General features: G+C 50.1%; 7 protein-coding genes across 7 annotated transcripts; 2 read left to right on the top strand and 5 right to left on the bottom strand.

The window, feature by feature from the left end:
* Nucleotides 1-7,523: 7,523 nt before the first annotated feature.
* LOC128272792 (pineapple eye protein) lies at nt 7,524-9,806 on the bottom strand. The gene is made up of 3 exons (XM_053010671.1): nt 9,705-9,806; nt 7,912-9,630; nt 7,524-7,837 (listed from the first exon to the last, which is right to left on the bottom strand). The coding sequence occupies exons 1-3, from the start codon at nt 9,804-9,806 to the stop codon at nt 7,793-7,795; spliced, it is 1,866 nt and encodes a 621-aa protein (XP_052866631.1). The 3' UTR covers nt 7,524-7,792.
* Nucleotides 9,807-10,063: 257 nt separating this feature from the next.
* On the bottom strand, nt 10,064-11,407 carry LOC128269715 (sorbitol dehydrogenase-like). Its single transcript, XM_053007107.1, has 2 exons — nt 10,376-11,407; nt 10,064-10,305 (listed from the first exon to the last, which is right to left on the bottom strand). Exons 1-2 carry the CDS (start codon nt 11,281-11,283, stop codon nt 10,122-10,124), a joined length of 1,092 nt encoding a protein of 363 aa, XP_052863067.1. The 5' UTR covers nt 11,284-11,407; the 3' UTR covers nt 10,064-10,121.
* A 2-nt stretch (nt 11,408-11,409) lies between these two features.
* LOC128269714 (sorbitol dehydrogenase-like) lies at nt 11,410-12,789 on the bottom strand. Its single transcript, XM_053007106.1, has 2 exons — nt 11,866-12,789; nt 11,410-11,794 (listed from the first exon to the last, which is right to left on the bottom strand). Exons 1-2 carry the CDS (start codon nt 12,774-12,776, stop codon nt 11,611-11,613), a joined length of 1,095 nt encoding a protein of 364 aa, XP_052863066.1. The 5' UTR covers nt 12,777-12,789; the 3' UTR covers nt 11,410-11,610.
* Nucleotides 12,790-13,626: 837 nt separating this feature from the next.
* LOC128271538 (sorbitol dehydrogenase-like) lies at nt 13,627-14,898 on the bottom strand. Its single transcript, XM_053009112.1, has 2 exons — nt 14,764-14,898; nt 13,627-14,696 (listed from the first exon to the last, which is right to left on the bottom strand). The coding sequence occupies exons 1-2, from the start codon at nt 14,824-14,826 to the stop codon at nt 13,668-13,670; spliced, it is 1,092 nt and encodes a 363-aa protein (XP_052865072.1). The 5' UTR covers nt 14,827-14,898; the 3' UTR covers nt 13,627-13,667.
* Nucleotides 14,899-15,944: 1,046 nt separating this feature from the next.
* Nucleotides 15,945-17,293, top strand: LOC128272860 (sorbitol dehydrogenase-like). Its single transcript, XM_053010743.1, has 3 exons — nt 15,945-16,119; nt 16,184-16,994; nt 17,070-17,293. Exons 1-3 carry the CDS (start codon nt 16,026-16,028, stop codon nt 17,245-17,247), a joined length of 1,083 nt encoding a protein of 360 aa, XP_052866703.1. The 5' UTR covers nt 15,945-16,025; the 3' UTR covers nt 17,248-17,293.
* A 137-nt stretch (nt 17,294-17,430) lies between these two features.
* On the top strand, nt 17,431-18,550 carry LOC128272862 (uncharacterized). Its single transcript, XM_053010745.1, has 4 exons — nt 17,431-17,663; nt 17,724-18,121; nt 18,186-18,339; nt 18,412-18,550. The coding sequence occupies exons 1-4, from the start codon at nt 17,531-17,533 to the stop codon at nt 18,519-18,521; spliced, it is 795 nt and encodes a 264-aa protein (XP_052866705.1). The 5' UTR covers nt 17,431-17,530; the 3' UTR covers nt 18,522-18,550.
* LOC128272861 (phosphate carrier protein, mitochondrial-like) lies at nt 18,548-21,583 on the bottom strand. The gene is made up of 4 exons (XM_053010744.1): nt 21,449-21,583; nt 19,928-20,340; nt 19,420-19,760; nt 18,548-19,329 (listed from the first exon to the last, which is right to left on the bottom strand). The coding sequence occupies exons 2-4, from the start codon at nt 20,285-20,287 to the stop codon at nt 18,984-18,986; spliced, it is 1,047 nt and encodes a 348-aa protein (XP_052866704.1). The 5' UTR covers nt 20,288-20,340; nt 21,449-21,583; the 3' UTR covers nt 18,548-18,983.
* Nucleotides 21,584-22,052: the final 469 nt, after the last annotated feature.

Raw genomic sequence — 22,052 nt, 5'->3', positions numbered from 1 at the left:
AAATAAACAACTGTTTTTTTGCATAAGCATTCCCACTACGCAACACGTAGTGGGAAGTTTTCAATAAATTGTGTAAGAAAGGAATTCATAAACATAAGCCGTCTACAAACCCGTTTCCCGTGCCCCAAAAAGGGTCATTGATGCCGAAAGGAATTCGTACAGATTTTAATAGGCAGTCAGCGGACGGACAACTCAAGCAACTTGCGGGCCACGCACGACACCGATCGCCGGCGAGGAGAAACAGGAGGAGCGAGTCCCTTTTGCTGGGGCACATTCCAACGACAAGATGACGCGACTGAATGGCGACGACGGCGGCCATGGACGAAGAAAAATTCCGCGAACCCGACGGCGCAAACAGCAAACCCGTTTGTGGCCGGAACGGTTCGGACGCGTTCGTTCGATCGATGGCAGGATCGACATAACTGGAAAGTGTGGCCCCGGCACCATCCGGGGAATGGGTTCTTCTACAACCTCATTTCGCCGGTGCGGTGGTTGATGGTGCCTTTTCACCTGCCGCCACTCGGTGGTTGCTGGGCAACTCATATTTCTTCCGGCACGTGTCCATCAAAAAGGGTCCATCAAACCCAGGACGGGTGGAGTTCCGTTACTCAACCGCTCAGCGTACCACCACCATGTGGGTCGCCACCGGTGCCGGAGGTTTTCTTCTTTTCAAGACACTTCCTGAACATACGCCCCTGCAATAGCCCACCACGGATCCTTTCTTAGTGCTGATTTAGAATCGCTCTGCCTTGTTGTGTGACCTATTAACAAATCCAGTCGGAACTGGAAATGAACCAGACCCAGAACCGAACCAGAGCTTACTATCAAAACCGTCCCCCGGCCGTGCAGAAAAACTGCAATCTTGCAAAACTGATCTTTCGGTGGTGGAACGGCTCTATTTTGGTCGGCAGTGTAGGAATTGTTGTCTCGTGATAAACATTTAATACTCTCCACCGCGAAGATGGGAGACGTTCGTCACACGGCAAACGGTCCAGGCGACCTCTTTCTCTTAGCCACGGATCGGACAGCATGTTTGTGTTGCGTCGTCTCTGCTAAAAACAATCACTTACGCTAATAAAGCTATTAAAAGTTTCAATTCAGGTATTATATGTCCGTGTTTCTTTTGAAAAACGGATCAAGTCAACGGATTACTTACTCTGATTTGTGTAGGCATAACACAACACACTCTCTAGCATAGTTGGAATCGACGGAGCAGACTCTTCCGGGTTGTAAATGATAAATCGCCAAAAGTCACGTTTCGTTTCGCTATGGTGAACCTTTTCCGATTCTCAGTATCCCGTCCGGCCCTGTCCATCAGGATGACCGGCTAAAGACAACTCCAGCAGCATGCCTCAAACTGACCAGCCATTCAATCTGAATCTCTCCCGAGAGGTTTCCCGTCGAGCTGCGGCAACCGTGGGAGTTGACAGATTCGACAGCTGTGCCCGGCAAAGAAAAAACAGGCAGAAAGTCCCAAAACTATTCCGATTAGCGACAGCAGGCAGCTGCGCAGATGTTCTATTTTTAATCCTACGCTTAGAGTTTCGCTTATCAACTCACCACTCCTGCTGTCGGTCGGTTTTCGGCATAGCCAGCGACAATGGCTGGTTGTTCACGAAGTGTCCACGAAGGGCAGCCCCGGGAAGGCATCAATATTTGATTCGGATACCCATTTTTTGTTGCAAACATTGTTTTGCGTGTTCAACCCTTTTACTTCCGTCCGTCCGTCTGCATTGCAACGACCACCAATGCGCCGTGGTTCATGACATTGGGCCCGGCTTTAGCTCATTTCCCTATTCCCATCGCCAACAATTCAGGGAATCTGGCCATTATGCGAACCGAAACTCAAGGCGATTTGCGTGCGAACGCGCACACACACACACCCAGTGCCCCGAATGATGATGTTTTGTTTATTTATTTATATTTATTTTCATTTATTTATTTATTTACCCACGATTGACTGATTTACGTGATGGCGTCCGCCCGGTCTTATCTTCGGTCCGTCTTTTTCGAGCGCGGCCACCGGGAACCTATGGCCGCCTGTGCTGCCACAGGAACACGAAACCGGCCAACAAAACTTCACCCAATCTCTCTCTTTCTCGCTCTGTTTCGGGTTCTCCCCGCAAAACTATCTGCTACCTTCCTTTCGTCTTGGTTTGGCACCTCACAATCAATCAAGCATCACGTTGCTGCTATTTTGTAGCAGATGAAGGGGTGTAGATATTCAGAGAGAACCGACCCAAAAAAAACGGATTGTCCATTTTATGGAACACACGTTTCATCTATTTTGGGTTACAACAACAACACTAACAAACGGGCCAAATGACCAATAAAGACACTGCGCCGAGTGCGGCGAACGAATTTATTAGCCACCGGCCAGCCCACCAGCCAGTAGGCCAAGAGTAAACAAACCCCAATTGCAAACGTGGCCGCCAATACAATGGTGGCCACCGGACACAAAGAGTCGCATCAATCGGGCGGCAAAATCAGTCGAACGAACGTCATGAGGGCGCATTGTCGATGACGGTGGCGTTTATAGCAATTACTTAGCGGCCAGTTGGCTGCGGTCACGAGCGGACCATAAAAAAAAGTCGCTCCGTTGTACGTCAGTTCGCTCCGGGAGATTGAAAGGCGATTTCCATTTGCTTTTATGCAACGAGATAGATTAACATACCTGTAGAAGCTGCCCGTGGCGATAAGCAAATTTTCAATTCTACCAGGCGGCTCCATTATCACCCAGGCGGTTCCGAATTTGGTCACAAAATTGTGACAGCAATGCCGGAACAGCATCTCACTGTTGTTAGAGGCGCTCCGTTGGCCCCGAGATGGATCTATAAATATAATCTTTTTCAACCCAAAAACAAGAGGCCCCAAGCCTCTTGGGTCTCCATCAAACACGATCGGATGGTACGGATGGCTTCCCCCGGAGGCCAATACTATGCCGGAGACGCCCAGATAAATGTGATCCGCGACGTGCGCTAATGAAGGTGCTGCGGGTTTCTACGCTCAGAAGTCGGAAGAAAGGCACACCGAGGTGTGAATTCGTTTCGAGCACGATCACTGCGTCGGGCTTCGAATTTTACCAGCCAAATATAGAACAGCCCAACGAACAGCCTGTGCAGCCTTCAGTTCGGTAAACAACAATGTTTTCGAGTTCATCTACCGGGGGTGCGGGCTCCGGCTAGATTTAGCAACCTGCTAGAACCTACTACGTTCTGCGGGGCAAGCAACGAAGGGTGCTAACAGCTAGATTGGGCACTAAACTTCTTTATCACACACTAATTGGTATGAGATTCGCCAAAGAGAACCTGTCAAGCAACGGACAAGCCTACACTTTCAGACTGGTCTTGAGTTGGCCCCGTTTACGGGAACGTTTAAAAACATCGAAAGTAGTAGGGCAACAGCACTACTTTCGATATATTCAAGCCGTTGCTCATGTTCAAGTTTCGTCCCAAGGCGTACTTTCAAATTCCGACATTTCAATAGAGAACAAATCCATTTTCGTTTGAATCCCGCGTGTCAAAGGTTGATGCCCAAACTGCTGCTCACGACCATCGTAACCTTGTCTCTCGTCACCTCTAAAAAGCGGACACCAACGCAGTGAACGAAAGTCGAACAAGGTTTCAACGAACGCCCGCGAATCGGTTCCCATTTAGTCCCGAGCATACGACCGGTAGGTAGCTGAAGAAGGTCCCACGTGAGCGCTACTACTCAAGGGTACGCGCGCGAATGCTGATCGGGTCGTGCCCGTGGATCTTGGCGTACTGCCCTTTTTCTCTTCGCGTAGTCTCTCCAGTCGTAAATGTCCCCTTGGCCATGCGACGGCCTATCTAACGAGCCACTTCCGATGTCGCGCTCTGCCGAAAAGCCGCCGCCGGCTGGCCGACGAGACGCACTACCGTTCAGAAAGTTAATCGACTCCATTGTCGGTCGGGCGCGGCGGCAGTTTCACGATAAATGTCACCACGCTGCTTTGGTTGCGCGCGCGCGCGCGCTTGAGGCGATCGAGCGAAGAAATGAGGGCAACCGAGACAAGAAACGAATTTGTGCCGAGCGTCTTGCCGGTGCACGGTCACAATTCGCTCACCAACCAGGCGCAACCTTTGCGCAAATCGCGAGAAGAATTTCTGCTGTTTGATGAGTGCGCGAGTGGAACGGCGCCGGTGGGTGTGCAAAACCGTCGGGGCCGAGGGTGGGATGAAATGACCTCACACACCCACACCCTAGCGACTACAGTCTACACGCATACACGCGTTGTCACGCATGCAGCTCTCGTCGAATGATGGTCGAACGCCTTTGAAGAGGAAACTGTCGAGAAGACACTTTATTTGATGGCGCACGCGTTGTCACCAACTAATCGCAATCGCATTAAAAAACCTGCACCAGCTATTGGTTTCTTAGGGCTACAATAAAAGACAAAATTTTTAAAGAGTGAACAAAACTATAACCGCTGAACTCGTCACTTATAACCATCCGGAGATCCCCTTCAAGTGTTAGCGCCAATGAATAGACCGTCCCTTTTTCTTTCAGCGCTTTGTGTCTAGCATGTCCTATTTTGTATATTGCGAGTATTCAAAATTGTAAACTGATGCCGAGGACGACTAAATAATGACATTCAAATTCCGACGGACGGTCGCTATCACCCGTCACGATCAAGAAGTGTTCACTATACACAACGTGCACCCACAGCGATAGATGAGTAAGAAGATGAAAAAAGACACCAAGAGAGACAGAAAGAGATAGTGTATGTGTATGTGTGATGAAGATGACCGAGAGGAAACCGGTTCAATTGCGGTACATCAACTGTGCATCTTGTTGTATCGGTTCTCAACATCGCGATTCGCCGAATAGTAACCTTCGACTCCGATTACATTCTACCGTATGTTTATGTTTTTTTTCATATTAAATCGGTGTCTCGTTCTCGACTGTCAACGATTCGAGCCAGCGGATACGAGAAACCCAGAAGATGCTGATGCTAATGTGGACACGCTTGATCAGTCAAACAGATCGCCGATCGTAGAAACTTAATAAAACAACAAACACCGAGTGACGTTCAAGACGACCTTGCAGCTGCAATTTAACTGGAACCAATCTCCACCAGCCCGTTACTTACCTTCGCGGCGTTTACCTCTATCGGTCGAGTGATCGGGATGCTCGCGGAATCATTAGATCGCGCGAGTGAGACAGCGCACAGCCGTCTCAAGTCGAGATTGGCGGTTCTGTTATTCTAGCAACGACAGAACAATCGCAACGAAACCGGTAACAGCTTGCTTGCTGGTCGAAAACACGATAAGAGCTCACTGATAAGCTTCCGTTGGCGCTGTGTGTCCGCTCATTCGCTCTTTCCGCCCTTCTTTCTCTTTCTCTCCGTTCGCCTTCTTTCAGCGTTCACTTTTTGGCGGTTGAAATCGTTCTAACGGTCTGCTTAAACAACCTCACAGAGGTTGAAGCCCATTGCCCAGAAACACTGGAAAGCAATACCCACATAAAGAGACGAATGTGATAGCTCTCTATAATTCAATAAAAACAACAGAAGCAGTCTCCGGCACGGCACTCAATCAGCCGTCGTTAGGCCAGTGCGTTTATTTCGAACATTGGTAGCAAACCGAAAACGCTCCGCAGTTGGTTAAAAGTTGGGACCAATTTGAATGTTGTTGTCTTCAATCCCGCCGTACGCTTGTGTTTCCTGTGGAATTCATGCAGCGTCGGACGGGTGGATTCTAATCAAACCGTCAACAGCAACGACGATCACCGTCGATCACGAACACGCGCGCTAGACAATCGCGCGTCAGTAACAATAAAAACAACATCAGTAACACCTTCGCCACCATCCGCCACCATCACCGTAGCAGCAGTAAACGTTCCTCTTTATTTCTTTGCCCTTTTCTTACCCTTTTTCTTATCAACAGCCGGCTCGCCGTGGCTCAGACTGCATTCGCCGTCTCATTCATTCCAGTGTCCGGCCGGCCGTGAAGTGATCGAAAGAACACACTTGAAGATCGCACTGCTGTGAGACGATCAACGACGGCACACCACAGCTTGTATAGACGTAGAAAAAACAACCACAAACACACACAGCGGCGGCAAAGCGAGTCGCGCGACGCGTTTCCGTTCTTTTGACCGCGTTTTCCTGTTGATTGTCGCGGCACACGGGAACGGATGGGTCAAAACAAAAACACCGTGCCGAGCTCACGCACACCAAACAACAATACAGTGTCGCACGCACACGCCCTGCCAAACACACGCGCCAGTGCTCGTGCTGACGATAGAAAGGATTACTATATTATTACTTCTCTTACTTTTAGTATTACTGCAATTTTCAAGCCAGCCGTAGTGGGCGGTCGTGCCCTCGGTCGTAGATCACTGCGATCGCCCGGGCTTTCTCTCTTCGGCCCGTGGTCGGTCCTCGTGCGCAGCTTCTGTCAGCTGTCAGATGAGAAGAACGTTGATCTCTGCACGATCGCCGCACGCCGGATTGAATCGTAGGATTTCAACGAAACAATAAGCTAGAAGCCCACTTTAAACACACACACACACACACGTACATGCATAGCCGTATGCTAAGCTGTTGCACGTTCGAACCGGGTGCACCCAGTTTACAAAGGCAGCTTACAAACACAAGCCCACAGGTCGGGGTCGGGTCACGTCGATGCAATCTTCTACACCTCGAGTGCGGCGCGCTCTGCGCCTTCGTTAATCCCCGGCACACAACGGGCCCTGGGGAGCCATACACCCGTACCCGGACCCGGAAGTTGATACGGCCCTTATCACGAGCGCACCCTTGCCAAGCAAAGTCCCGCGTCGCACGATGGGAGCCTCTAGCGAAGGGGGACCCGAAATTACGAAACAACGGTTATCGCGCACCAATCCGCTCTGATCGGCTGCCCCCGAACCGACGGCGGCGACGAGAGAAGTTGAACTGATCGTGTTTGCGCCAGAGATCGAGCGTGCGAACCAACCAGTTTCCGATGTGCGCAACGCATCTCTTCGCATCGCGCACCAGCGACTGTCTCGCTCTGGCACACTCTGTGGCTCCTTGTCCGCTTGCCGGCACGCACTGGCGCCCGACGCGCTCGCCACTGCTCCAGTTATCGACCTATACCGCCAGACATTCGTCTTCGTCTTCGAATCGTTCTAGATGATGGTGGGCAAATGGATGAAATCTTTTCCGCCGTCGCTATATCAATCCGCACATCGCACACGATCAATCCGCGTTTCCAACGAAAGCTCAGTCTAGCGGGAAACTCGCGTAAAGCTCACCAAGGCGTACAGGCGAAAAGGAAAATGAATGAGAGAGCAACAGCCACATTCGGAGCAAGTGACCCAGCAACCAGAGCATTGAGCTTTTGCAGTAAGATCGCCGAAGATCGACCGCTTAGTGGTCGGACAGAACACGGATGCATATAGATGAAAATTTTTTACTATTTATTTACTATAGTTAGAAACACTGAAAGGTAAACATCGAAACATGCATGCAGCTTAACCACTTTGCTCCATAATATTTCAAATGCACAATTAGACGTTTAAAATCCGCGTTCGATAGAAACGATGTTCTCCGCGGTGATTGCTAAGGTTCACACGATGCTCTGCTTTCTGTTCAATCGAACCATTGAGTACTTCGTTCGCGCCATCGATGAGACAACAATCGTGACGAGTGATTAGCTCGCCAGATGGCTCGGGTGATACCGCGAAACCACGGCTCACGTATAGACAAATTTCAAAACGTTTCATAATGACCGGCCCTTCGGAGACGCGTTTGACGTTGACGTGCAACAACGCGGTAGTCAGCCTCTTAACAGCTCCTTAAGTAGTCAAGCAACTTTACCTGTCCATAGCACTAAAAAGAGAAAATATTGAAGTAGCATTATTGCATTCTCCGTGTCGCAGCAATCACAGACTCCCTCGGCTTACCTTCTTCTTGCGGCCTGCACGAACAGCCTTTGAGTCAGGCCGCCTTTTTCCCGATTTCTTCGTTTCTTTGGAAGGGCCGCCAGCAAGTTTATCCCCTGTACTTTTGTCTCCCGATGATGACCGATGGTATACATACTTTAGAATTGATTGCTGCTTCTCTTCAGACCGTCTTAGTACACCGTTCGCCGCAGAGCTAGTGCAAGGTTTCATCGGCGGAGTTGTTGTACTAGTCGACGGTGCTTTCGTTCCTTCACCAGATTCTCTCAGCTCAGGACGATGCGGGTTGATGTTTTCTTCATTCGAAACGTTTAACGGTTTCGTTTCCACGCTTTCATCCTCATCCGTTAGCACGCGCCTTCTTTTCGAAGCCCGAGCACCCATGTGAACGCTACTGTCGGAATCACTGGACGATAGGGGCGCGCTTTGTTTTCGCATCTTCTCGGAAGTCTTCTTGAGCAAGGCTAAGGGTTTGTCTTCGCTGTTGGAAGACATCTCCGGCGAAGGGCTGTCGGTGTCTGAATGCACGTCGAGGGTTAAAAGCCTTTTTCTACTGATCGTCTTCGATCGTCTCCTTCGAGTGTGGCCGGTGGACAGTGAAGAGGTACCGGAAGAATAGGAACTCTCATCTTCCGACTCTTCCCTTTTCGCGGTTTTAGACTCCCTGGTCACAGGTGAGCACAGGTCTTTCTCTTTGACGTTGTCAGGGTCATCAGAAACGATCCGCTTCTGGGCAGTACGTACTTTTCGTTGTCCGGTGTCAACGGAACTGACATCTGAGTGATTGCTATCCGATTCTTCCGATACTATACGCATCCGGAGATTTCTTCGGTCCCTTTGAACATACCGCACCACTGATTCCTCACTGCTGGAGCACTGAATGCCAGACTCGGACCCAGGAGACGGACCGATACCATTAACCGCCCCAAGGTTCTCCTCCTGTGAACATGATAGCGACGCCTCACTACTGTCGTCGTCCTCCAAGGGAACCCCTTCTCCGATGATGGGTTGGCACGATTGACAGACGTAGGACCTTGCTTCGGACGACGCCATGCACTGCCTGTGCCGTGATGTTGCTCCACACGAACCGCAAATCAGCAAACACCAGCCGCCCCGAGTATCTACGGTACGACCATCGGGACACTTGCAGCTTTCTGCGTCACATTCCGAGGGCCGAAACAGGTGCTCCTGAAATGCGTTTGGTTCGAGCTCCCATGCAGCATCTTGTGCCGGCACAAACACACCCCGCAGGCGCATCGCCCCCGTGAACGCATCCGCGTTGTTGCAGAGCGGGCACTTGAAAAAGTACCCGGCCGATTGGGCGAATTTTCTCATGCACCGCTGGTGGAACCATCCGTTTCGACAGCATGGGGCTTGTATCGAGGAGATTCTGTTGAAGCTGCCCATCTCATCGAAACAAATCGAACACGGTTCTGTCGTCGTATGCCGCGACTGTTCAGGGTTTAGCGGTACATGTTCCGCACACCAAGACTGAAAGGTGTCCGTGAAGTGCGACAGGCAGTCGTTCTTGATGCCGCAGGCGGTGTGAAACATTCGGAGGCATTTCTTAAAACAGCAGGTTACATTCGCACACAGCTGCCTGCAGATGTAGCACCGGAAGCGTCTCGTCCGCTTGTGCTCTTGCCGTATGTCTTTCTCCAGAAACCCAAAGATACCGACCGCATCACTTTCACCGTTCTGTATCAGGTTCGACGACAAAAGCTAAGAGCGATGGTGAGCGGTTAAAAAACGTTGATTAATAACAAAGCATCTTCCAGGCCACTTCGTGTGCTTACCAAACAGTAATAATGAACCGAAAGGTCCCATTTCGTGCAGAATTTCCCGTACAGCAGTTCGTCATTTTCGGAGCTTTTGCACAGAAAACACCTTGAGTTCATTTTGTTCCTATGGAAACATTAGCGCCATCTCTTTAAACAATAATCAATATCCATTTTTCCAAGCGAGTTACCAACACACGCACTGCGCGTTTGCACGTTGGCTTTCCACCGTAGCTGGCGGTTAAAAACGTTTGACAGAAGACGCACCGAAGGCGGCGCTCGTTCGCAGAGTACGGTTGTCAGCGTCTGTCACAGGATTGGTGACCGTTACATGAGAAGCAAATTAAAAAATAACAGACAACGGCCGGATGTTGAAAGTGTCCATTCTATTTTGAAATGCTTTTATTTCGGGACAATAATATAAAATTGTCATTTCTAGTTGGAAAATTTGACGATGTTATTCGTGTCTCGAGGCGTGAGATGAATCATTATCTTGATGCCCTCACCTTGCGAGGCGACACGGAATGCTTCGTGGACATCTTTCAGGTCAAAATGATGGGAAACCAATGGTTTTACGTCGACATAGCCGCTGGCCACGATTTCCAGTGCCGCAGGGTAACTGTAAAACCAAATTAAACCATTAACAGCATTCCGAAAAAGTTATTACCCGAAAAGCTCGCAGCACTCACTCGTGGTTGTAGCGCATTGCGGTAGTGATTTCGATTTCCCGGGATATCGCATCCACCATCGGTAGCTGAAAGTCCTTGTTCCCGAGCCCGACCAGACAGATGCGACCAGCATTTCGTGTAGCCTTGATTGCGATTCGCATGCCCGGCTGCGATCCGCTGCACTCCAGCACTCTATCCGCTGGGCCACCGAGCACTTTGTAAATCTTCTGCACCAATTGTTCCTCAGTATCTTCCTTGCGGATGCCGATGACACCGGTAACCCCTAGTTTCTTCGCCATCTCCAACCGGTGCTTGGCGTGCTCAAGATCGAGTATCACCGTGCGGGTAGCGCCCATAGCTTTGGCCGCAATCAAACAAACCAACCCGATCGGGCCGGCCCCGAATATGACCACCTTGTTGCCAAGGCCAATCTGCGCCCGGCGGCCAGCATACACGGCGACGGCTAGCGGTTCCAGCAGGGCACCCTCTTCCATTGTCATGTGATCTGGCATCTTGAAGCAACAGTCCGCATACTGCGCGTAATAGTTCGAACAGTTTCCGTCGTGCTTCTGGGTCGTACAGTGCTTTCCATCCAGGCAGATGTTGTACTTGCCCACCTTGCAAAGGTCACACACTCGACAGCCGGCCGCCGGTTCGATCGCTACCCGATCGCCCACCTTCAGATGGGTCACTGAACTTCCCACCTTGCGGACTACTCCAGCCGACTCGTGACCAAGGACGATTGGTTTGATCAAACGTTGCGCTCCGAATCCACCGTCCTTGAGAAAATGAATGTCCGTACCACAGATTCCGCAACTGTCCACCTCAACGACGACCTCATTGAAAGCCGGCTCCGGAACGGGACGCTCCTCTAGACGCAGATCATTCGGACCATGGACGGTGGCTGCCAGATTTTTATTGGGGGCCATACTGCTAGTAGCGTGCGCCAAACACTCTTGCTTCGTTAAACTATGCAATCTAACTGCGTTGGCCGCCAGCGTGAGGCATCTTATATAGACAATTTTCCAGCATCGGCCGATTGTTTAAATGTTCCCGTGTTCCATTGCGCTTGCGTTTACACATAATCACACCGTGGCCGGTAAGATAATATATCACGCTGCTATTATTGAGAGAGCCAGGTGCCATCAGATAAGCATTTTATTTATCAGCTACCGTTGAAGCGGCTGTCTACCACAGGCCCTCGCTTGAAATCGAATATCGTTATCGTTTTTTCAAAGCAAAAGCAGAAGTCACACTTAATTAATAAACTTCTTGGTGTTGTTGCTGTCCCTTGGCGTAAGGTGAACCATAACTTTGTAACCTTCCCCGGATGCAGCAACGCGGAACGCCTCGTTTACGTCTTTCAGATCAAAATGGTGTGATACCAGTGGCTTCACATTAACGTACCCGCTGGACACAATTTCCATCGCAGCAGGATAGCTGAAGGAGACAAAAAGGATATATCGTATAAAACTCGACGGTCAAGGCCAAACATATGAAACTCGACTTACTCGTGGTTGTACCGCATGACGGTAATGATTTGGATTTCACGGGAAATGGCATCCACCATTGGTAGCTGCACTTCTTCGTTACCCAAACCGACCAGACACACGACGCCCGCATTTCTGGTTGCCTTAATGGCCACGCGCATACCCGATTGGGAGCCACTGCACTCTAGCACACGGTCCGCTGGCCCACCGAGTGCCTCATGGATCCGTTTCACGAGATCATCTTCCTTGTCGGTGGCGGCGATCGGAACCGTGGCCGTGGCACCAAGCTTCTTCGCCATGTCCAACCGTTTGGCTGCCTTTGCCAAATCTAGAACGACGGTTCTGGTGGCCCCCATTGCCTTGGCCACAATGAGACAAATCAAGCCGATTGGCCCTGCTCCAAATATGACGACGCTGCTACCGAGCCGGATGTTCGCTTGCCGACCTGCGTACACACCGACGGCCAGTGGTTCCAACAGGGCACCCTCTTCCATTGTCATGTGATCTGGCATCTTGAAGCAACAGTCCGCGTAGTGGGCAAAGTAATTCGAGCAGTTTCCGTCGTGGTTTTTCGTCGGACAGTGCTTGCCATTCAGGCAGATGTTGTACTTGCCCGCCTTGCAAAGGTCACACACTCGACAGCCAGCCGCCGGTTCGATCGCTACCCGATCGCCCACCTTCAGATGGGTCACTGAACTGCCCACCTTGCGCACTACTCCAGCCGACTCGTGGCCAAGCACCAGTGGACGAATCAGCTTCTGATCACCGAATCCACCTTCCTTAAGGAAATGAACATCTGTTCCACAAATGCCACAGGTGTCTACCTCCAGTACAACCTCGTTGAAGGCTGGCTCAGGAATCGGAATAGCCACCAGGCGTAAGTCGTCCCGGCCGTAGCAGACAGCGGCCATATTCTGCTGTGGTGGAGCCATTATAATTGGACTAAGACTGCGCTAATGGACAAGGCGAAGCAGGAACAGGAAACCGAAGACTGTGCCAATGGCATCCTGTTTACCATTCTTTTATACCATGTCGATGATCACGTTCGCTTGGCATGCTCCGAAGATCGCTGGGCCATGTCAAAGATCGTGGATTCTTTCCACCTTCCACGGTGGCGACGCGCTGTCCATATAGCACGCATAATGACCACCGATAAGCCACCGATCCGATTGAGGTGCACTTTATTGCGAATCAACGACGTTATTTAATCAAAGGAACGAGTAGCGAAATAAATTTATGACCGACAGCAAAATGATGTAGTAATGAGGTGATGGGATTCGGGGATTAGAATGCTGTACAAACAGCGCGAACCATACCCGATGGTGTGTGTAGTCTTAACCTATGACTTAACCCACGTGCACCAGCGAGAGCTATCTGGAAGCCAAAGGTTATCTAATCAAACAGTATTGACAGCACCCCCCGGAGGTGACCAGCACTTGAAGAGCGTATCGTCGCCGGGAGAACTGGTCGCGGGCACAGTCGGTTCCTCTGTTGGTGCCGTGTGCCGACGATTGTCCGTATGACGCGAATGAAACCCGCGCCTTCTCCTAATCCCTAATTCTACAAATAACCCCCAAAGGACCATTGGCGGACAGAGAAACTACACACAACAAATATTATAATACTTTTGCGTTGCTGCACTTATCACCGGCATCGCGGCAATAGTGATCCTGTGCAAGCAGGGGGAAGCGACTAGGGCATACATAAACAGCTGATACGGCGGGAACGGCTTGTAGCTTCACCACGTGACTCATATATCACAAACACTGCGCAAACTACAATAAATTCCATTTATTTACAGCCACCACCACCATATGGTGCACCTAAAACTTCCGCTGGGGATTGTTTTTGTTCCGCGGCTGACAGTGGATCATAACCTTAATGGCGCCATCCAGGCCGTACCGGGATGTTTCGAACGCTGCCACAGACTCGCGCAAATCGTAGTGATGAGTGATTAGCTTCCGGGCATCGATGGTCCCATTAGCGACCAAGGCCAGTGCTGCCGGATAACAGTTTGCGTACCGAAACGCGGTCCGAATGTCGATCTCGTGCACTAGGGCCGTCGTAATGGGAATCCGTTGATCGATCGTTCCGATACCGACCAGCATAAGGACTCCACCGGCTACCGTTGACAGTATACCGAGTCGAACGCACGCTTCCGCACCTGTACACTCTATACTAATATCTGGAGCTCCCCCGAGCAGGAGGTGGATTCTTTTCACAATGTCCTCTTCACTCTCGTGGCCACTGACAGCTAAAGTGGCGTCGGCACCAAGGGTTTTGGCCACCTCCAGCTTACTCTCCATCAGATCAATCACACATGTCCTGGCTGCACCCATTGCCTTCGCCACCATCAGCGTGACCAGTCCGATCGGCCCCGCTCCAAGAACTAGCACCGTGTTACCGAGCCGTACTCCAGCGCGGCGACAGCAGTGCACCGCAACGGCCAGCGGTTCCAGCAAAGCACCCTCCTCCATCGTTACGTTCGGTGGAAGTTTGAAGCAGCAGTCGGCCGCATGGGTGTAGTAGTTGCACAGATTCCCCTGGGCCGTTGTTGCACAGTAGATCCCATCCGGGCAAAGGTTGTACCGACCGGCCTTACACTGCCGGCATCGACCACAGCCGATTGCCGGTTCGATGGCTACACGGTCCCCCACCTTCAAATTGGTCACAGCACTGCCAACCCCCACAACCACACCGGAACCTTCGTGGCCTAAAACCAGCGGCTCTTTCAGTTTGTAGTCTCCGAATCCACCGTGCGATACGTAGTGCACATCCGACCCGCAGATCCCTACGCAGTCCATCTGAAGAAGGACCTCATGGTCGAGCGGCTTCGGCATCGGTATTTGTTCCTAGTTGAAGTTGAATGCATGCGATCAGTTCAGCCGGTTTCAACGATTGGTCAAAATGCAGACTCACCACTCGAAAATCATCGACACCGTGCACTACCGCGGCCAGATTGGGTAGCTTGTTCTGCGCCATCACTGCACGCTGATGCACAGATCGCTTCAAATCCGAGAATGCCGTTGGAGCATCCAGTAGCCAACGTTTATGTATCGCTCAAACGACCCCATGAAACTGTGAAGCAGTGCTGCATTAAGCGCGATCGCCCGTTAAGATCAATCATCAATAATCAGCTAATGTGTGTGCAACAAACGAAGCAGCAATGTGCCCGGAGAGGACATCAAGTCACGTGATTTGCTAATCAGTTGATTCTTGCCCTCCCATAGCAAAACCTCCAGCAATCCAGGGCTGTACAAGGGCGAGAGCATTCCTCTAACGATCGTAAGGTTTTAATCATTTAGATCACTACCTCCGGGAGCCATTATTCAGAGGTGAATTGTGTCACTCCCAGTAGAAATGTTGCTTGCAGTTAACAGAACTATTTTTAATAATCAACATTTATATACTTAAGCCTCATCATTCCACACATCAGGAGAGACTTTAGTGCTCTGGTAAAGTAGTTTTAATTTGAAATCGAAGATCCGGGAGACAGGATTCGTTGTTAAGATAAACACAATCATCAGGCACGCATCCTTCTGCAGTCGGCATGTCAAAGTTAGCTATAATCAACGCAATCATAACAAAACCTGGAAAACAAATTCGCTGGAACCAAAACATTTGTGTCGTTTTAGCAGAAGGCTGCGAATGTTTTAAAGTAAACGCCGCTTCACAACCAATAACGACGCATTATCAAGGAGGTGTTTGATTGCAATGTAAGTTAATTGTGTTTATCTTCCGAGAGTGTGCCGCATGACGTTCTAATTGCTTGCTTTCATCCGTTTATACTTTAAACCTCATACTAACAGGCTTCCAAGTATGCAAAATTAAACATTCTACTGCAATACGTGAAGCTTGGCATCAATTCTTTCGTTTCGCTACTATAGTGTCCTTAACGTCCTACATAAGAAACGCTTGGCAAATTGAACCATCAATTCATTACACTGCCACTCCGACACAACGCCAATACGAACACTGGCGATATGTTTATTGCCCGGTTATCAGGCCGTTGTACGCACACATGAACCATCGCAGCAGAATGCAATAAAATAATAATTAATAACATTGGCTGATACAGATAAAGGAAGGCACTGTACCACGCCCGATCGCCAGTTTGCGTTCAGAGCTGAACTACTACGGCAGGCATCCCAGCAGCAGGCTTCTCCTGGTGATTACGAACGATGGCTAGCAAGAAGGATAACCTCACCGCTGTCCTGTATGGCATCGAAGATCTGCGCCTTGAACAACGACCTATTCCTGTACCGAAAGACGATGGTATGTAAACGAGCCCATCCCTTTCTTTGGTGTCCGAATAGCAGATTCCTATTCCTTTTCCCAGAGGTGCTGCTGGAAATGGATTGCGTCGGTATCTGTGGTTCCGACGTGCACTACCTGGTGGCGGGCCGTATTGGAGACTTTATCGTGAAGAAACCGATGATTTGTGGTCACGAGGCAGCAGGAATCGTAGCGAAACTGGGTGCCAACGTTAAGTCGCTGAAAGTGGGCGATCGTGTAGCGATCGAGCCTGGCTATGGGTGTCGCGTGTGCGAGTACTGCAAGGCCGGTGACTACAACCTGTGTCCGGATATGATCTTCTGTGCCACACCGCCGTGCGACGGCAATCTCACTCGGTACTATACACATCCGGCAGATTTTTGCTATAAGCTGCCTGACCACGTCACCATGGAGGAAGGAGCACTGCTGGAACCGCTGTCGGTCGGTGTGCACGCGTGTCGCAGGGCCGGAGTTGGACTTGGCTCGCACGTGCTGGTGCTCGGTGCTGGACCAATCGGACTGGTTACCTTGATCGTGGCCAAACAGATGGGAGCAGACAAAGTGCTCATTACCGATTTACTTCAGAATCGGCTCGATGTGGCTAAAGAGCTAGGTGCCGATGAAACGTTTCTCATTCCGAAGGACATTTCCGAGCCGGAGCTGGTTAAACTCATCCACGATCGAATGGGTTGTGCCCCAGACAAAACCATCGACTGCAGTGGTGTGGCAGCTACGGTTAGGCTTTCGTTTTTGGCTACCAAACCGGGAGGATGCAGTGTCATCGTGGGAATGGGAGCAGCAGAGGTCAAAGTGCCGCTGGTTACTGCCCTAGTCCGAGAGGTGGATGTTCGCGGGGTATTCCGTTACTGTAACGAGTAAGTATTGCTAAGGTATTTCGCCTTGTAACATGGTGATGTTTTGACTAACCATCGCGACATGCTTGATTTCAGTTATCCTGCTGCTTTGAGTCTGGTAGCAAGCGGTAAGATTAATGTGAAACGTCTCATTACACACCACTTCAACATCGAGGAAACTGCCGAAGCTTTTAACACTGCGCGACATGGACTTGGCGGAGCAATTAAAGTGATGATTCACGTGCAGCCAAAGGACAAGAACAATCCAAAATAAAAAACAGAATGTGAAAATGGGTTTATATGACCAACCCATAGTTAAACCCATAGTCCTTTTTTTAATAAACTGTTGAAGCACTGCGATACGAAATTGGGTAAGAAAATGCAGTTCAAACAATTGACACAATCATTAGGCACGTCGATCGAGCTGTCATGTATATTGTCAAAACGGTCAAATACAATGTTTGGGATCATTCGAAGATTAGTTTGTGAGGGTTGTTGTTGTTGTCTTATTATAGAGAAGTTTGCGAGAGTTTAAGCGAAGGCTGTAAATCTGAAACATGAACGTGGTACAGTCCAACATCTCGACCACTATTCGGAGCTTTAACATTTCGGACGACATTCGAATAGAGGTGAAAAAGTTCCGCACCAACGCTAGCATCGAATCGCTAGATATTGAAGAGGACGATATTTGTAAGTTTGCCTCAAGCCTGCCTGGTTTGCCTGGTTCCTCAAAAATCAATTCCCCTTCAGCCGTGATACAGAAAATCGCCAGAACATTTGCCGATCCGCACAGCACCACGTTCGATCCGGCCACCCTGAAATCGATCATTGTCCGTTTGGGTGAAATCGAAAAGAAACTGGAACATATCGTTCAGCTTAATCAGCAAGCAGAGGCTCTCGAACAAACGAATAAGCAAACGAATGGAGCGACCGTCGCTAACCTGCCGTCGTCCAGTGGCGTTCCCATCGGGAGCTCGTTGGAGGAAGGGCTGGAGCTAAAGATTGAACTCGAATCCGACACCGAGCTGGTCGGTGAATATGTCGAGCAAGAGGAGCTGAAACTGGTAGAGTTTCCTATCAATCGTATCGAGGATCTCAAAGAGTTGGAGGAGTCCATCACATCCGATCAGGACTCGTTCATATCGTTTGTAAGTGTCCCTTACGAGATTCCACATGTGGTCCCATTCTTATCGCTTGCGTAAACATTGACAGGTTAACTTCATCAGCTCCACCGTCTTGAAACACAACCGCAACCTAGAACTGGTGCTGAAAGATTTTCTCACCGATTCGCTTATCGTCGAGCTCGGCTACAGTTTGGTGAAGGAGTCAATGCTGTCGTTTTACATATTCAACCAGCTGCTGTACGGTGAGGACAACGTTCACACCAAACCGTTTCACGGCTTCATGAGCTAAACGCTGTTCCGTATTTCTTTTTCAGATATCTGGAAAAATGACTACTCCACCATCAACGATTACAACAATAAGCTGAGGAACATCGTCACCAAAACGCAAAACAGGATGAAACCAAATAAAACTAAAAAGTACTAACAGAACATTGACAGACGAACCACACGTCTCTGTACTCGTTTAACGCCTAGTGTTCGATTTATTTTACGCCTTTTTGTGGTCTGAATTGCCCGTTTGTGCACACTCACTGCCTCTTTCCGTTGTAGTGCGATCGATGGCACCGACTGGACCGACAAATACTGGAAATGACGCCGTCACCCTCCAAGCGGAGATAGAATGTTCCTCACGATGTGCTGCGGTACACTACGGATACAGTTCTCGCGCGCGTCTTTGTTCACTTCGTAGTCTCTCTTAACATTAATCGCATTAGATGCACTTCTAAGGTGTGTGTGTTTGTGTTGTGGGGGGATTTCAATTTGGTGCGGTTCACCCGTCCTCGGCACAACGGAAGAGGATAGAGTTACAAATGAAGCTGCGATGGGACAAGAATTGTTGGGAGTGGACAAGAAGCGAAGAAAAAGGAGTAAAGGAGGTCACATGAGTTTATTGAACTCCCAGCTTCTTTTTCAGCGATTCCGGCATCTCTGGCGGGGGTGGACGCGGGATGTTCAGAGCAACCTTCACACCGTCGTAGATGAACCACTGCAGAGCGGTCAAGGTACCGATCATGATGATACGCGGCATCAGACCATTCCACATGCCCATGAAGCCAAGCTGCTTGGCAACATCGATCGCAGAAGATCCCTTGGCCTGGTTCAGCTTCGACACAACCACATCGGCCGGATGCGACACAATAGCGCAGAACACACCGGCAATGTAACCGGCGGCGAACGTGACCAACAACTGCTCGCCCTTTGAGCACTGGTCGCGCGGTTTCGGAACCACATAGCTGTGTACGGAGAGAGGATTTTGAAAAGAAACAACGAGAGAAATCAATGCCCGTTAGCTTCGGGACCGCGAGATGGTTTCCGATGCTTACGCATAGAGCAACTCCACCGTCTTCTCGAAGCAGGCGAACTTCATCATGGTGTACGGAATCTGGCGACACCAGAGCGGCACCAGACCCTTGTAGAAGGCCATAATGCCCTCCTCGCCCATCATTTTCGGCATAGCTTCACGCAGCGTGTTCGCGTAGCCAGGAGTAGTTTGAATCTTCACCTTGGCCGCCTCGAACGGCGACAGCGCCATATCGGCGAAGAACTCTGCCGAGGCTGACGCACCCAGGTACAGCCAGGTGCGGTACAGATACGCGTTCTCCTCGCCCAGCATGTTGGCGTACTGTACCTTGAACACCTCATACAGACCGAACTTGAAGGCACCCTGCAAACGAGATGTGTGAACGACGAGCGCTTTAAATCCCACAACAATTGTGCTGATAAGAGGATGCAGTGCAGAATGTCATCGCAACAAGGTGCATGCAATCTTGTCGTGACATTCAGGCGCCGGTACAAGACGGATTAAATCCGGTGGGCTGAGCCCCCTCTTACCTGTGCCGAGTAACCGAAGAAGGTTGGCGCCCATCCCTTCACCAGACCACGGGAACCATCCTCGGCGAGTGTGACCTTGAAGCCGTGGAACACGTTCTTGTACTTGGCCTGATCGACCTGCAGCCGACACTTGACCAGATCGAGCGGCACGACGAAGGTGTGTGTCGAACCGCACGAAATGATACCGCCGACACCGCATAGCAGGAAGAATTTTTTCGAACCGAACTCCACCTCTTCCGAGGCGGCCGCCGCAATCGACCGGCCACGCACTGGACCACCGACAGCCCCATCGCACTGTGCCTTGGTGAACGGGCTCTTGAACGGTGAGTTGCGGGCAGCATCCAGCAGTGAGGAGAACATTTTCGTGCCGGGACTATCGGACTGTGGTTGCAACAGAAGTGATTCCTGTGGTCCTGTTCCAAGAGAAAACATTAGATCACCGCCAACGAAATTATATAAGCCCACAAACAAAACCCTTCGCTAAACGTCATCGGTGATGAAAAAGATTCCGCAGGAAGTCCGAGGTCGTCGGAAACGGGGTTGAGATGCAACAAAACCACTTCCTTTCCAATTTCGCCCGTGCTCGTGGTGCCCCCGAAAGTTCAATGTTGCATAATGACCTGCTTTTCGCTTGGCTGTGGATTGGTTCTTTTTGCTATCGGTGGTTCGTAAAAATAGTTGAAACCGTAACCGATTGTCGTAACCGACATGGCACTAATGCCAACAAGAGTCACCACCAGCAACAGCACACGGGTGAATGACTACGGTAGTATCGACATACGCTTCAATTTGGACCGAGTTCGGGACAGACCGTAACACTTTCGCTCTCGCTGCTACCCGTCGTTTTCGTGGGTTAAGCAGACAAAAAATCGCAGCGTTTCTGGCTTTCGCCAGCAGCATCCTACGATCCGTACTCGATTGTTTCTAATCAAGTTCAAGTACAAAAGAGCACACTTTTAGACATGCGGCAGCTAAATTTATCTCCATCGCCACGATCGAATGTGCAAGGACACACGATAGCGACAGGCATGTGGTGTGAGACGCCAGCCAGTGTTCTGATTTTTATATCCCGCTTTCGCTCCATTCGTCAACGGGCCCTAATTTCCAATCCAGGTTTTAAACAGAGAGCTCATTCTCACGTTTTCTCAAGAACGATTTTCACAAAAACGTCGGTGCTGTCGTTGTTTTTCCTTCGCTCATCGGGCGGCCCATTCACTTGTTACATAACGCGGCAAAAGCCAAACTTTTGCTTTCGACCTTACGTTCTGGTTGGTTCTTCTCTGCTCCAAGTATCATTGATGGCACTTCGTCCTGCGAGCTGGATAATGGGGCTCGCGGGACACGGATAAAAATTGCACTATTTGCACAAATATTCTGTTTGACACCTATTATCAGCAACGGGTAGAATTTTCCATTTGCAAAACTAACGCCAAACGCCCTTTTGTCACATTTTCACACTTCCAATGGCAACTTTGATCGCTTTTCAGTACGGCGGTGTACAGCTGTTGCCTAACACTTTACCTTCCTTTTGTCGTCGTCGTCGCCTGCTTGCGATGCGAGATCTGTCCGTGCTGAGGTCGCTCTGATCCGCGGTTTAGTAGGTTACAGAGCTACTACGCCCGGTTCGTCCCTTTTCACACCCCGCTGTTACTGCTGCACCCGCTGTGCATCCGTTGCCCGAGCACCATTCGTTATTGGAGAGAGAAAGAGAGAATGCACACTTGTGTGTGCGTGTGGTGCTGTGAGAATTTCCGTACCAGAACACGAGCGGATCATTTGCCATACATTTTCCGATGCGAAGAAAAATCTTTTCAGAAGTACGAGAGCGCACTTATAGAGAGAATCCGAGAGCTGTTTCAGTGCCGGGAAACGGACTCGGCTAGAATCAATCCTTTCGAAGTTTGGCCCTATCACGGCACAGACCTACTCGAGATGAATGATACTACGGTTGATAGGTCACCACATTATCTCTCTTTTTCTCTCTAGTTCGCTAGGTTCTGGCGCCTGTATTATTCCCTCATTGCGGTTCGAGCGCGAAAATTGACATTTCAAACGGCATGACGTCATAACTTGATGATGAGACGAACAGATTACCAGATGTTTCGCCACCGGGGTCATTGGAAAT

The sequence above is a fragment of the Anopheles cruzii genome, chromosome 3 (assembly GCF_943734635.1).
Source record: "Anopheles cruzii chromosome 3, idAnoCruzAS_RS32_06, whole genome shotgun sequence".
In the NCBI taxonomy this organism is placed as follows: domain Eukaryota; kingdom Metazoa; phylum Arthropoda; class Insecta; order Diptera; family Culicidae; genus Anopheles; species Anopheles cruzii.
Note: the sequence above shows the minus strand (reverse complement) of the source record. Positions and strands in the feature narration are given on the sequence as shown.